The sequence below is a fragment of the Aphidius gifuensis genome, linkage group LG6 (assembly GCF_014905175.1).
Source record: "Aphidius gifuensis isolate YNYX2018 linkage group LG6, ASM1490517v1, whole genome shotgun sequence".
Classification (NCBI taxonomy): domain Eukaryota; kingdom Metazoa; phylum Arthropoda; class Insecta; order Hymenoptera; family Braconidae; genus Aphidius; species Aphidius gifuensis.
This window is the reverse complement of record NC_057793.1, coordinates 1,539,866-1,555,030: the sequence shown is the minus strand read 5'-3', so window position 1 is coordinate 1,555,030 and position 15,165 is coordinate 1,539,866. Positions and strand designations below refer to the sequence as shown.

General features: G+C 22.4%; 2 protein-coding genes across 21 annotated transcripts in view; one reads left to right on the top strand and one right to left on the bottom strand.

The window, feature by feature from the left end:
* The window catches only part of LOC122858652, an 81,906-nt gene that overhangs the window by 23,306 nt on the left and 43,435 nt on the right, over window positions 1-15,165 (bottom strand). For all 18 annotated transcript variants that reach the window (XR_006374314.1, XM_044161666.1, XM_044161671.1 and 15 more), the window contains 3 exons: window positions 14,610-14,781; window positions 14,153-14,351; window positions 13,882-14,080 (listed from right to left, as the gene is read on the bottom strand). Coding sequence is in view for 17 of the 18 variants with exons in the window: in XM_044161666.1 (XP_044017601.1) it covers window positions 13,882-14,080; window positions 14,153-14,351; window positions 14,610-14,781 (570 nt within the window). In the remaining variant the exon portion in view is untranslated. The remainder of the gene's footprint in view (window positions 1-13,881; window positions 14,081-14,152; window positions 14,352-14,609; window positions 14,782-15,165) is intronic.
* Window positions 6,908-13,870, top strand: LOC122858679. Of its 3 annotated transcripts, none has more exons than XM_044161741.1 (7): window positions 6,908-7,088; window positions 9,151-9,415; window positions 11,744-11,849; window positions 11,944-12,158; window positions 12,240-12,339; window positions 12,409-12,623; window positions 12,805-13,870. In XM_044161741.1, the coding sequence occupies exons 2-7, from the start codon at window positions 9,158-9,160 to the stop codon at window positions 13,561-13,563; spliced, it is 1,653 nt and encodes a 550-aa protein (XP_044017676.1). In that variant the 5' UTR covers window positions 6,908-7,088; window positions 9,151-9,157; the 3' UTR covers window positions 13,564-13,870. The 3 variants fall into 3 exon arrangements, with proteins under 3 accessions (XP_044017676.1, XP_044017674.1, XP_044017673.1); XM_044161739.1 differs by having other exon boundaries at window positions 9,154-9,415; window positions 12,805-13,792; XM_044161738.1 differs by having other exon boundaries at window positions 9,137-9,415; window positions 12,805-13,792.

The window sequence follows — 15,165 nt, the reverse complement described above, 5'->3', positions numbered from 1 at the left end:
TACATATCATCATTAACACACGCAGTACAGCATTATTATTATTATATTATTTTATATTTTTTAAAATTCATATTTTTCAAAAGAAATTTCATTTATGATTGAAATTTATTTATTTATTTATTTTTTTAATTTAAAGTTTTATTATTTTATCTCGAATGTCTTATATATGTTATTCATTTAAATTTTATTATGGACATTTATAATTTGGTTTTACTTTTTTAATACAAATATAAAATTTATCCCATTTGACAGGTTTATTATTTTTATTTTTTAAATATTTATTAATGCATTTATGTAATGCATTAATTGTTTTTGTTGAAAAAGGAATCCAATCAATTAGTAATAATATCTCGTCAACAATAAGACTATGGATAACATCAGTTGATTGAATAGCTTCAACAATTGTAATCCACTTGATTGATTTTTGAAATTTTATTATCTCATCACTTTTACCATTATATTTCCAGTTAACAAGACGATTTATTTCCTCATATTTTTCACCGTTAATTATAAAATAATTGCAAATATTTTCCAGTTGAATATCAGCCAAAAATAATCTTCTTTGCTCTCGATTTTTCATAATTTTTTTAGCTATATTGTACAGTAGATTGTAATGTTGTGGTACATTAAATTCCCGAGCTAAGTCAGTGAAATTTTTTATAATTTCTATTCGAAGTGTTGAAGGTTCAATTGTATTTATATTCCATTTTGATATAATATTTGCAACAATTCCAAGTTTAAATTTTATATGAAAAGAAAATGACCAAAATGTTTCGATGATTTCTTTATCAAAATAACGGTTGTAATCAATCCAAAATTTCTCAAACATCCATAAACTTGTTTGTTGATAATCACCAAATTCAACATATTCATCCCTTATTCTTTTAAGTATCTTATTCAATAAACTTGTATACCCAATAGAAGTTATTTTATCTGGAACTTCTTTACTTGTTTCGAATACTTCAAAATATAAAATACGTGATGGCCATGCTTTGATAAAATGATCCAATGAAAAAACACGATTATTTTGAAAATATTCAATTCTTTTTTTTTCTGTCAATTGTTGCATTAAAAATACAAAATTATCATCTGATATTTCCAAAACACGGGGAATATTATTTAATAAAAAACTTGTAATATAATCATCTTTTTGAGTTTCATTAAAATTCAATTGTAAAAAAAAATATTTTAATCTTTCATTATTATTTTTTAAAATTAAAGATTTATGTGTTTGAAAAATTCGTTCTATTCTTTCGATACGACTGGTTGGAACTTCATCAGCTGGTCTGTTGAATTCAAAATGTGTATTTATCCAGTACAAGATAGTTGCCACATTAGATGGATCATAAAAAGTATTATGATTTTGCAAAAATGAGTTGACAACTGTATGTTGAACGTATTGTTTTTCATTATCTGAAAATATTTGCCATATTCTTTCGATAGTTTCTACATGACAATAGTTACAAGCCTCAAAAAACATATATTTATAATTAATTTTTTCAGGTGATAAATTTTTACTTTCAAAATTATTTAAAATTGATACCAAGGTATTTATTTTATCAATTGTTCCATACACTGTCCATTGGATATTGTCAATATAATCAGAAAATGATGGGCGTAGATTTTGTGATGGTCTTAATGAAATAAGTATGCTTCGTAGGAAATTGAATAATTCTTTTCCAATTGATCCAGCAATATATGATAGATCGTTCTTAATAATAGGAGGTAACTCTAAACGTTCAATACTTTGGGATATAGTTGCAATAAGATCTATCATTATTGTTAGGTTAATATTTCGAGGAGCAGACATTTTTTCAATTATTTTTGATTTTATTGCTTGATTATTCCAAAAATCAATGACTATCTTGTATGAAGATTGTCGAGAAAGTTTTGGATGAATTTGAAAGCTAGAATATAATAATTAGTAAATTTTTTTTTAGTGAAAAATAATATTTAATATTTAATAAAATATTGTACTTACATATCTTCGGGGGAATTGCGTCTTTCTCGACTTTTAACAACAATTGATTTTTCAGATTGATCAAATTGACTTTGTGCATTATCAAAAAATATATTTGAAAAAGCAATAATAATTATTATTATTGTATTCATTTTTATTTTTAAACTTGATATTTTTAATGTGTTGTTTCAAAACAAACTTTGCGATACTAAATGAAAAATATTTTTTCTATCGAAAAAATACAAAAACTTATCGATGATATTAAAAATTTATTTATTAAATATTTTTTTATTTTTCAATGATATTGAAATATTTGAAGGCTAAACAAATAACATATAAATTTATGTTAGTTTCCATTGGTGCATTTGCGGTATATAAAATTTTATGACTTGTCAGTCATCCTTTAAATATTTTTTCAAATCGTTAAACATTGCATTGACTTTTTCACCTATGTATTAAATTACAATGACCAATGTCAATTCAAATATAAAAAACAAATAATTTTTTTTTTATCTTCAACAATTGAATGAATTGTCGAAGATAATAGAAATATTTATATTTTATTTTTCACTATGATACCGAAATATTTATAAAAAATAAATTTTTACATTTTTTTTGTTTTGTTATTATTGCACGAGTTTGAAATTAATATTTTATGACTTGATTTATTTTATAAAATGTATAAAATTTTATAAAAAACAAGGATACATCAGAGAAAAATAAAATTCATATAATATAATTTTTAATAACTCCCTGACAAAATAATCCAATAATTTCAATAAAATTTTTGTTGGATTTACCAACTGTATTTTTTACGCAGTACAGTATTAAATTGAAAATATTATTTCCATAATATATTTAAAACATATAATATAATTAAGTAAATTTTAATATATTATATTTCAATTCAATGTATAATTTTGTTTATAAAAAAAAACAATTCCTATTCCCAGTCATTCATAGTTGAAACAACAATTGATCAAAGAGATTTGACTCTTGGGGACATGAAGTACATGTGAAACGCATAGACAAACCTCAAGAGAGAAAGACAGACAAACAGAGAGAGAAAGTGATTAAATCTGAGTTGGTTGTATTGAACAACCAATTGATTGAACAATGTGACAAGTAGTCCCATTGCGTACAAAGCCCACCCAATAACTCCTTCAGCCAATATTACATAATTCAAAATAAATTACTTTCTGGTATATAAATATAATACCTCACATATCAAAAATAAATAAATAAATAAATAAATAAATTTTAACCACAGGCAAAATCATTTAATTTCGACAATTAAAGACCAATTATTTTGTCTGCCAAAAGGTCAATATAAATTTTATCAAATAATTATTAAAAAAAAACCTTGAGGCAATTTATTTATAAATTTATTAATTTTATCATTTTAAATTGATATTACTCAATGGAAAAAAATTATTAAAAATATATTCGTTTTTTTTTTTGTCAAAATACTCAGCTGTGATTGACATGATTGAATTTTTGCAAATTAATATCCGGGTTTTTTTTTGTCATTAGTCATTAGGCCCTGTTGGCTTTTCTCATTTCAACATTGCCAACAGCAGTTAATTTCTTATGTAAGTTTAGTTTGCCTGGGGGTACAATTCGCCCTCGTTAGCTATAAACTAATTGATTAGCTAAAAGATATTGTCTCTCTCTCTTTCACACTAAAATATCATTGATGGACCTTCTGGCTTAATTACATTTCATGTTATTAAACTTTGAACATTTTGATTTTTAAATTTACTCTTTTTTTCATTCATCAGGTAAAATTATTTTTGTAAAATGTTTTTTTTTTTTAATTTTTTAAACTTTCAATCAATCATGAGTTATCATCTCTGTTGGATATTTAAAAATTTTTAATTTGAAAAAAAAAAGCGGGTATATAAAAAAAAAAAAAAATAGTAAATTGGCGAATTTTGATAACAATATTTTGAATGATTATAAATTGTTAAATTTTTTTCCAGTGAAATAATTAATTATTATAGTTTTAAGAAATATAAATTGAATTTAATTAATTAATTATTTTTATATTTTTCTAGTTACGAGAAAGTGCATTGATATTTTTGTTTTACATTTTAAATTTATCGGAAAAAAAAAAATCACGTAATTTGGTGGCTAATTGGATGTTAATTTCATTGCTGATTATTTAATTGAGAAAATATGAAAATAATATAAGAAAAGTTATAATTTTAATTAGATAATTTTAATAAATACGCTTACCATTAATTAAGATGATTTTTTTTAGAATAAAATAACTCAATAATTGGTTGATTATCTTACCTGAAACAAAGTAATAAAAAAAAAATTATTAGATTATTAAACAGGTCATTTTTATATATTTTTATTTATTAATTTTGCAATTTTGTATAAAATATGTATTTCAGAAAATTAATTTTTTTATTTCTCAAACTATTACATTATCTTTTCCGCTATAATTTACTCAATAATAATTTTCCGGAAAAATAATATGCATATTCTATTGTCTTATGCATAAAAATTCACAAATAATTTTCATTTCTCCGTAAATTTTAAAAATGCGTATTGTCATTTTATGAGTGTAATAATTTTACACAATTTACTGTGTAACAAAAAAAAAATAATACATTATATGCCGCATTGCAAAAAAAAAAAAAAAAATATAAATAACAATAAAGAAAACATAAAAAAGAAAAAAATATGATGATAAATTTTTTTCAATTTAAATAAAATTAAGAAATACATTTAAATTAATTGTATAATTATTTAAACATTTTATATATTTTTTTAATGATAATTTGCATGATATATTTAACAAGCGTTTAAAATTATAACATAAAAAAAAAAACGTCACATTTTGATGCACAAGAAAATAAGATGAGTTTATTTATATTTAATTTTTTTTATTTTCATTCTGTAATGTTAGAGAGTAAGTTAAAATTGGAGCATGCGTGTGAGAGATTGTTGTTGATATATTTTATGCAATGGAAGGTCGGGTTTTTTTTTTTTTTTTTCATATATACATATGTATCCGGATGATTGTTAAAAGCGAAAGGAAGCAACATCAGAATCTTCATCAAGGACTTCCACTTGTCTTGACTTAAAAAAAAGTTATAAAAATAAAAAAAAAAATACTAAAAGCATAAAAAAAATTATTTAAATTTTTTGATTTATTAATTTTTGTAATGTTGTTAATTGTTATAAATATTTTATAAATAATCAATTGAAAAATTGAATTTAAACAAACGAAAAAACAAAATTAAAAAAATCTAGTTAAATTTTTTAGTCAATTTTTTTTGTTTTTAAAATAAAAACAATCATTTTTCTGTATAATAAATTATCTAAATTTTTTTAACAATAAATATTAATAAATAAATAATAATTATAACAAAAAATTGATTATAAAAATAATTGATTTACCTATTGTTGATTTTTAGATTTATTTTTTAAATTAATCAATTATTATTGATATTTCATAAATCATATTAAATACTCCAAGAAGATAAAAAAAAAAAAATTAATAAATAAACAAGATGAAGAAATGTTTAAGGCGTGACGACGAAGGAGTAAAATAATTCACAATATTATATTTCAAGGCGAGTGCAAGTATATCAAAACAATTAAATTCACTGAGATATTATTGGGTCAATTATTTAAAGGGACCATGAAGTATAGAAAGAATATTTTCAAAATAACCTTCACCAATACATCCAAAAAAAAACATGTAAAATTATTATTAAAATTTTATTAATTATCATCATAAAAATCTCCAATCAATTAGTTACACCTGAACTATATTTTCTTTTTATTATTTTTAAATTTATTTATTCGTTTTTAATTTATTTTCATAAAAAAAAAAATATTTAACACTTTCATTCTCATTCATTGTGACTAATTGACGTCTTCCTTGTCAACTTGAATTTTTTATTTATTTTTTTAATGATTAAATAGTATTCTTTAATGTCTATCAAATTGAATCTCAAATATTTATTTTCATTGTACTCAAGCCAATTTTATTTTTCACTTTTTGGCTTATGGAAGGTTCTACGCTCCAGTTAATATTCATCCTCACATATAGATCCTCTCTTTATACATAAACATTTCATTTTTTTTTTTTTTTTTTATTTATATCTTCAGCAACATTGAGAGTTTGGTGAAAGTTTTTTTTTTTTTTTTTTTTTTTAATATATGCATATGTAGACTTTGAAGCATTACTACTTGATTTTATTGTTCAATATTTTTTTTTTAAATTCAAGTAAGTATTTAACTGTATTTTTAAAAATAAATTGTATTTTTTTTTTTTTTATTTTAATGAATATTATTAGCTTGAATCTTGAAATAAATAATAATAAAAATTTACAGGCCGTGGCATTGTGGAATACATGAATTTTTACATAATAAATTGGGAAAATTTTAAAAAATCATTGGCGCAGGATATATAGAAATATATCGGTGAAAAGTATGTTTAAGTGAGTAACAAGAGGCAATAGTAAGTGGCATAGTAAATGACGACATATGTTTTTTCACACGTAATACTACCACCCTGTTTTTATTCCAATTCTCACGAGATTAAAAAATTAAAAATATTATTTTACTATAATTTTATTCAGTGATCCGATTAATGTTTAAAAAAATTTTTTATTTTTATAAATTTAAATCAACTTAAAGCTCCAAAAAAACAACTATTTTAATTATTATTTATTACTATTATTTTTTCATGTTGCTTTAATTTTTATACAACGATTTTGTATTTTAATTTTTGATTTTTTTTATATTTTGTTTCGATTATTTATTGATACTTTACTATCAATCTTTTAATGATTATTATTAATTTAGATTAAGTGTATGATTGATATGTTCAAGTTTTGCATATCCTCCTTCCATAAATACATATATTTACAGGTATTTGTTCATTAAGATGAGAGGGAGAGAGGCAAAAGCTTACGATTTTAACAAGAGAATATGTTAACCGACAGTTACCTTTCTGTTTCAAGACAGCAAGGATCAAAATAAACTCTCTGCAAAAATTAAGTTTTATTATAAACAATCAATAGTTTATTTTTTATTTATTATAATTTGGTTATTATTATTTTTTTTTTTTGGAAATTGTAAAACAAGTAACAATTAAACATTGGTAAGTTTTTTTTCAAGCAAATTAATTTGTGATTTTTTATTTTACATTTAAATCAATTGTTGTTATTTTATTTATTATTAATTTTTTTTTTTTTTAATTTATATCAATGGAGGATTGATTTAATTAATTAGATAAATTTTCAATTAGCCAGAAATAAATAATTGATGAAACAATTGATAAATATAATTGAAAACTCTTTCAATTGATTTTTTTTTTTTTTTGTTTTTTTTGTTTTTGGATTATTTCTTCGTCAATTGAAAAAGTTTTATTATCGTGTTGGATATTGTAAGGGGTGTCTCAGTGAGAGTATAAAATCTTATCATTGTTTTGTCAAAGGTTAAAACGGAAGTTGAATTAGAAGTGAGTCAGCTAAATAATGAGATTTAACAAAACTTTCAAATTGATCGATTGGAGTTCCAAACTCACTTCCTACTTGAATATAAATTTTTTAAATAATTTTTTAAATCAATGCAAAATTTAATATTGATTATGTAAAATAAAAAATTTTATTTATACAAATATCCATGTGAATTTGAAACAACAAAATAAAAGAAAAATAAATTTTTAAAAAATTTAAAAGTAAATAGTAGTGAAATTAAAACAATAAATGCTGAATTTAAATAATTGCAATTTTCATCATCAACATGTCTTCATATTGATATAAATTTACAATAAAATTTATATGCTTTGATGTTAACACCGGTTTTATGCTCCAATTATTAGCCACTTGAATTTGCAACAACAACAAGGATTGACTAATGTTTTCTTCATGTAAAATACCTTGAATTGTATTAAATTTAAACTATTTACCCACAAAAAACACACATTCTCTTACATTTATTGTAATTTTTCTCTTCATTCTTTCAATAAAAATAGCAAAAAATAAAAATGAGCAAAAAAAAACCCGATGAAAGTATAAATAAATTTGTTTACAACAAAGTTAAATTACTAATAAAATTTTCAAATAAAAAAAAAGAAAAATATACAAAAACAAAGTATATCAATCAACAAATTGATGGAAAAAAATTTCCCATCAATCGAAGTAATCCAAGTTATTTAATAATAATGATAAAAAAAAAAAATTATGCAATGAAAATAAGTTGTAGATTTTATACGAACTAGTTAACTAATCATTTATTTGCCAACATTGCAATAATCAAATTCAAGGACATTGTATTGAATAAATTCAGAAATCTCGATTATTATATAAAAAAAAAAAAAATTATTATTGAGAAAGAAAATTTTTTGAATATAAAAAATAATTAATTACATGATCTAGAAAAAAAAATAAAGATCTTTTATTTATTTTTCAATTTTCATCTTAAAAATATTGAGAAATTGAAGCTGATTTATTTATTTAAAAAACAGGAGTAAATAATATTGATATAATTAAATAAAATTAAATAAAAAAATTGAAGAATAATTATGTTGCAATAGATTAAAATGATTGATATAGAAAAAAAGAAAAAGAAAATATTAATTGGTTAAATTTGATAATAATAAAATTGTCCAATTAATTTATGAGTTAGAAAATTTAAAAAAATTGAAAACTTATTAAAGAATATATAAGTTAAAATGATACTAGTCACTCAGCCTTAATTGGACAGTGTAACAAGTTATACGACAAAATCAGTTGGACAACTTGGTTGCACACACAAATCAATTACATCCTCAGGCAATCGTCTCACACAAAAAAAAAAAAAAAACCGACAAATAAAAATATATATAAATAAATAAAATAAGTATTACATAGAGAGTTTAAAAAAGTATTAAACTTACTAAGTATTTCAATATTTACCAACAACTGAAAAGCACGTGTCATTACGTGATTGAAGAAAAAATAAATAAGTAAATTGAACTCTCAAATTACTTTCAGTATATAGACTGATAATTATACTAAGGCGAGAGTTAATTTCATGATTCGTTAATTGTATTAAATAAAATTCCTTTCATTATTACAATATTTAAAAATTATTATTCATTGTTTTACTTTTTTTTTAATTATAATTAACTTTCATTGTGCTTTGAATATTTGTTATTTAATTTAGATTTTTTTTTATAGAAGAGTTATGATGGATTATAGAATGATGTTTCGAATATTAATATTTGTGATAATGGGGAAAATGAGTGTGGCTGTATCAACAGCATGGAGACCAATTCCAAGTGGACAACTTGATTCAAGTATACTTCATCAAGAAGCAGCTGTTTTTGGCGGTCAATCAAATTTTGGTAATTATGATGAGTCGGCATTGTCACAACAGATACTTCAAGAACAAGATCAGTGTGCATTGTATAAAGTTGGAATGGTTCAACAATTATATTTTGAGGTGAGATAAATTTTTTTTTTAATTATGTAAATAATAGTTTCACTAGCAAGTGAAAAATAAATAAATTACGAATTTATCAATGATTTATAATGATAAATTTGTAAAAAAAAAATTAATAAAAAATATAAAGATTTTGGAGAATATTTGAAATTTAAATATTAAAAAAATTAAATTAAAAATAATAATAACATCAAGTCATTACAATACAATGACTGATAAATTAATTTTAAATGTATCCAAGATATATGACAAAAGTAAATTTAAAAAAAATAAATAAATTATTAAATGCAATATTTATTTATTTATCATAATTTTTTCAACATTTTAAATCGTCATTATCATGATTTTGTTTATATTTTACTATGCTTGGATTATTTTTATAATGATTAATTTTCATTTCAAAATATCTCGTGGTTTTTTTTTTCATACTGACACACAAGCTACACGATGTTTATTTATTTATTTCAAAAATTATTAACTAGGATATTTTATTTTTGGAATAATTTAACCGGGAAATATCTAATATTTTTTATTCTAATTTACATTACAAGATGTTCGTTTTGTTCATGATATTTGTTATGTTTATATATTAAATATATTAAGATTTAAATTATTTCTAAATTATCTTAATATTATTTTATTGTTATTTATTTAAAAAACTATCAACCAGGATATTGTATTTTTTGGGATAAATAGAAATTGTTTATTCAGAATATTTTCACCATGATAATTTAAGATCAATTCATATAGATAATAATTTTTATCGGTGAAATTAATTATTTATTCATTCATGTATTTTATATATAATGCGGAACTAATATTAAATTTCCAAGGCACGTATTTTAACTTGGCACAAATTCAATATTGACTCAAAAATAAATAACAATACAAAAAAAAAAAAAATTTCATCCAACGCTTGAATTTCATTTTTTTTATTACCATACTACATATAATTTATTGTATTTATTAAAAATTATTATTTATATTTTTATTCTCCAATTTTTTTTATTCTCATGTTGATAAAAAAACATAAAATAATATCAAGTTTATTTGTTTAGAGTTTCTTAAATAATGAAAGTGAAAATAAAAAGAAATAAAAGAAAAAAAAAAAACATTTATTTTTTTAAATACACGGTTAGCATGTTACACGTATATAATGGACATTTAAAATTGTAATTGAAAATTGCGGTATGTCGCTTGTATCTCATACATACAAATTATTTAAAACACAAGAAAAAAAAAAAGTTAAATAAAAAAGTATACTCATAAACTCCTGAGATATCATGTGAAACTAAATAAATATATTTTTTTTTTGTTTCTATTATTTGTATATTATAAACTGTCAAGTGGCTCCTAATGATGAAAATGCATTATCTTTATACATTATTAAAATATAATATCGTATAATAAAGATTAATAATAAAATAAAATAAAATGAAAATATAAATCGCAGCTATAAGGAAAGTGCATGGTCACTATTTTCACTTTCAAAACAACGGTTTATCTTGTGGTATTGAGAAAATGTTAGAGGCCATTGACACATTATTTTATCTTCATGTTGTACCATCTGATATATAAATTATTATTTTACAAACCGGAAGTTTACTATACTCAACTTTCCGTCAAAAATTATTACACTATAACAACCTGTCTGTGTTAATCAATTTTTTTTTTTTTTCTTGTTTTCTTTATTTACCCTTGAAGATGAAACTTTCTATGGATTTTAAAACGGGATATCCTTTTTTTTCAAATGACCTACATTTTTTAAATCATTACTAATCATTTGTTTAACTAATTAATTTTACAAAAAATTATTTATCAACTCAATGGTAATGTAAAAAAAAATTTTTTTTTTTAAATAAAAACATGAAGTATTATTAGCAAGAAGCCAAGAATTACGAGAAGAATTTTTTTTCCATTTCCTTGTTGTAAAACGAGTGTGTCTACAGTTTCGCAATTGACCACATAGATACTTTTTTTTTATTTTTATTATCTAAAAAATTTAATACCCAATATATTATGAAAATTTTTTTTTTATCATTATTTGTAACTTGTAAATTTTATATTTATTTTTATATCAAGGTTGTAGCCACAATTGAATAACAATTGTTTTAATTTTTTTTCCAAGATGGAAAGTTTTTTAAAAAAATGACATGATTAAAAAATAAATCTTTCAACACGTTGTAATTCAAGTTGATGATTAAAAATTGTAAATAAAATTCAACGACATTTTAAATATATTATTTCGATGATTCGCGTCACATATTTTACACTTTCACTGATTGAATAATACAAAAAATACTAATTTAATTTAATAAAAAATTTCAGTATATTCATTATAAAATAAACATGCCGGATATCAAAGAATTTACACTATGTGCATGGACAAAATTTATAAATCATACAAATGATCATCCATTATTTTCTTACGCAGGTATTTAATTTCAAAAAAAAAATTAATTATAAATATTTAATCATCAAATAAATCAAATAAATTAAATGATAAATTTTTTAAAATAATAATTAAGTTGGTGATCAACCACGTGGAATTTTATCATGGATATCAAATACTCAACGTAGTTCATATTACATGATGAACATTGATGGTCACAATCTTTATCGTTTGAATTATCCATTACGTCTTAACAAGTGGTACCACTCATGTCAAAGCTGGAACGGAAGAACTGGTGAATGGCAAGTTTGGGTTAATGACGAACGTGTTGGACGTGGTTTTAATAATCGAGTAAGTTTGAGAATAAAATTATTAACAAAATTTAAATTGAATCAAGTTAAATAAATCCTAATTTCTTTGAATTAATTTTAGTTAGTTGGACATGTTATAAAAGGAGGTGGAGTTGCAATATCTGGTCAAGAACAGCGACAACTTGGTGGTGGATTTTTAGAGGGACCTGATGCACCAATTGGTAATATAATATTTAATAATGAAAAAAAATTAAATCAATTAACATTGTTTTTTTTTTAATTTAAAATAGGATCTGGTGGTATGCTTGGAGAATTGACAATGTTACAATTGTACAGTGTTGCATTGACCGCAGGAAAAGCACATAAAGACCACAAACATCATCATGCTCATCATTTTGAACATGATACCAGTAATAGAGCACCTTTATCAACAACAAAACCACCAATAACTGGACCACCATTACCTATGCATCCATTTATAACTGCAGGACAAATTAATCATCAGGTTAATTAATTATTTTTATCAAATATTAATGAGAATTAACAAATTAGTTATCATCCAGATTATTACAATTTAATTTAGATGATAATTATTTTGTCTCTTCCTCAACTTTCACTTAACAATAATCTATAATTTGAATGATAAATTAACTTTCTTTTTTGTTTTTTAAAATTTACAATAAAAGGTCAAATTAAATCCAGGAACAAATATACAAATTCTTCAGAATGGTGTTACACTACGTCATCCAAGTGTGCCAATACCAAAAATACAAATGCCATATCCACCAATAAATCCAACAACTGAATTACCACCATTATCACAATCAACAATACAGCCATTATTATACACACCAACAAATAATATATACGGCAAAAGATTTCCATCATTAATTAGTTTATCAACAACTGAATCAACAAATGATTATGGCTATATTGATGGACAATATCATAATTTATATAAACGTGATAAAAATTTGATAAAACGTATGAGTAATGATGAAGAAATTACAGATACTGTTGATAAATTTGAATCGACCAAGAGGATCATCAAAAGAAATGTAGATAATTCAAAATTGATAAAATTAAATGAAAATAATAATAAGACACTTGTTAAACGTGATTCAGATAAAATAAAACGTGGATTACTACAATTATCAGATGGATCTGTTATTGATGATACGTATATTGTATCACAAAATTTAAATAATGATTATTTTAGTGGATTAAAAAATTTTGGTATTGAAACAATGAATAATAAAAATAGCAATAAAAAAGATGAACGTGAACCAGCTGAGGCTGAGGTTAAAGCTGTTATGGATGTTTGTGATGGTTGTATACCAGATCCATTTGAAAAAGCATTAATTATGGATTGGCGAACAGTACCAAAAAAAATATACTCTGGTGCATTATGGATACCAGCAAATCCAACATGTAAATCATTTTAAAAATTTATATTTTTTTTCATTTCGAAATACTCAATCAAACTGATAATATAATATATTTTTTTGTTATTTTTTTATTTTATTTTATATAAATAATTTATGAAGCTACATCTTCAATTTTCATAGTGCCGATGACAATTTATTATTTTTTATTTTAAATAATTTAATCATGCCATTATAAGTGTGCAAAATTATGTGAATTTTTTTTTCTTGTTTTTCGATTTTATATGAAAAAAATTATGACGAATTTGTAAGACAATATAATGATAAGTTAGATTTGTATAATGAAAATAAAATATTTTTTTTTTGATAAAAACTGACCTTGCTTTTGTGAATATGTTGATGTTGAAATTCACTGTCGAATTCTGGTTCACTGAAATAACTTGGATCTTCCCAGTGTGGTGGAAGACCTTGTCCACCAACTGGTATACCAACTGGACCACCAGGCATACCAACAAGTGTATCTGTTTTTTCGATCAAACGTAGTACACTTCTATCTCTTATGTCACGTAAATGTGATCTGAAATTAAAATAGTATTTTTAGTATTTAATAATTGTTGTTGTAGCTTTTTTATTTATCAAATTTATTTACCTGTGATCTTCAAGTTCGTAAAACATGTCTTTGTTGCTATCGTGTATGTAAATTTTAACATCAGGCATGTCAAGATATTCCATTGTTAATTGTTTTGGAAAACTTCGTACAAAAAGTGCTTTGACTGTATCAATACTGGTTATTTCGTTGGGTAATAAAGCTCTTTTTGTTTCTTTTCTGTACTGGAGAAATACTAGACCTGTATTAACATCAACAGAAATTCATTGCTTTGTTAGAAATATTTTTAAATAATTTATATTTTTTTTAATAATAGTTTATAATTTTAAATTAGTCAATGATAAATTTTATCAAGTCGAATTAATAATTGCTAATGTATGAGTAGTTTGTCAGTGGAGTATCATGAATAGTATTATTAATTTATATAGTTGTTGAACAAAAGGAAACAAGGGTGGGTAAAATATAAATAGATTGAAAATTTGAAATTAATATGAGTTACCTAGTGGTCGCTCCAAAGTTTTGCTTGGTGTTCGTACGACTGGTAGACTGCTTCTTTGTTTACCACCACGTCGAAATCCAGTACTTGAGGTTTCGACCTCTGACATAATACCTGGGTCGTCATCGAAAAGCATTGCTGTGGACGGGGGTGGATATCCCCTCGGCAAAGGCGACTAGAATAACAACAATATCAAATTTTATAATAAATTCATTTACAAAAACAAAAAAAGCTTCTTAATATTTAAAATTAATTTTTAGACAGTGGATTTATCTTTGTATAGATTGAATCTCCATTTCAGGCTTGAATAATTTTAATCTATAATATTATTTCCATTGTCTCATAAATCATAATAAATTTAAAAAAAAAAGATTTAATAATTTTTTTTATTTTTAATCAAAAAAAGTAAATTTTATATAGAGAAAAATTAATTTTTTTATCAAGTATTTTTACATTGATATTTCAAAAAGTTTTTATGACATAAAGAAAGTAAAAAAAAAAAAAAAAATTAATTATAATAAAATAAAAAAACTTGTTTAAAGTTTGGAATGTAAATTTG

What these genes read in the sequence shown, in the direction of transcription:
- LOC122858679 (XM_044161741.1), top strand. Translation starts at nt 9,158, where the DNA reads ATGATGGATTATAGAATGATGTTTCGAATATTAATATTTGTGATAATG. An exon ending in TCCATTATTTTCTTACGCAG is followed by an intron (nt 11,850 to 11,943) that starts GTATTTAATTTC and finishes ATAATAATTAAG; the next exon opens with TTGGTGATCAACCACGTGGA. An exon ending in GGGACCTGATGCACCAATTG is followed by an intron (nt 12,340 to 12,408) that starts GTAATATAATAT and finishes AATTTAAAATAG; the next exon opens with GATCTGGTGGTATGCTTGGA.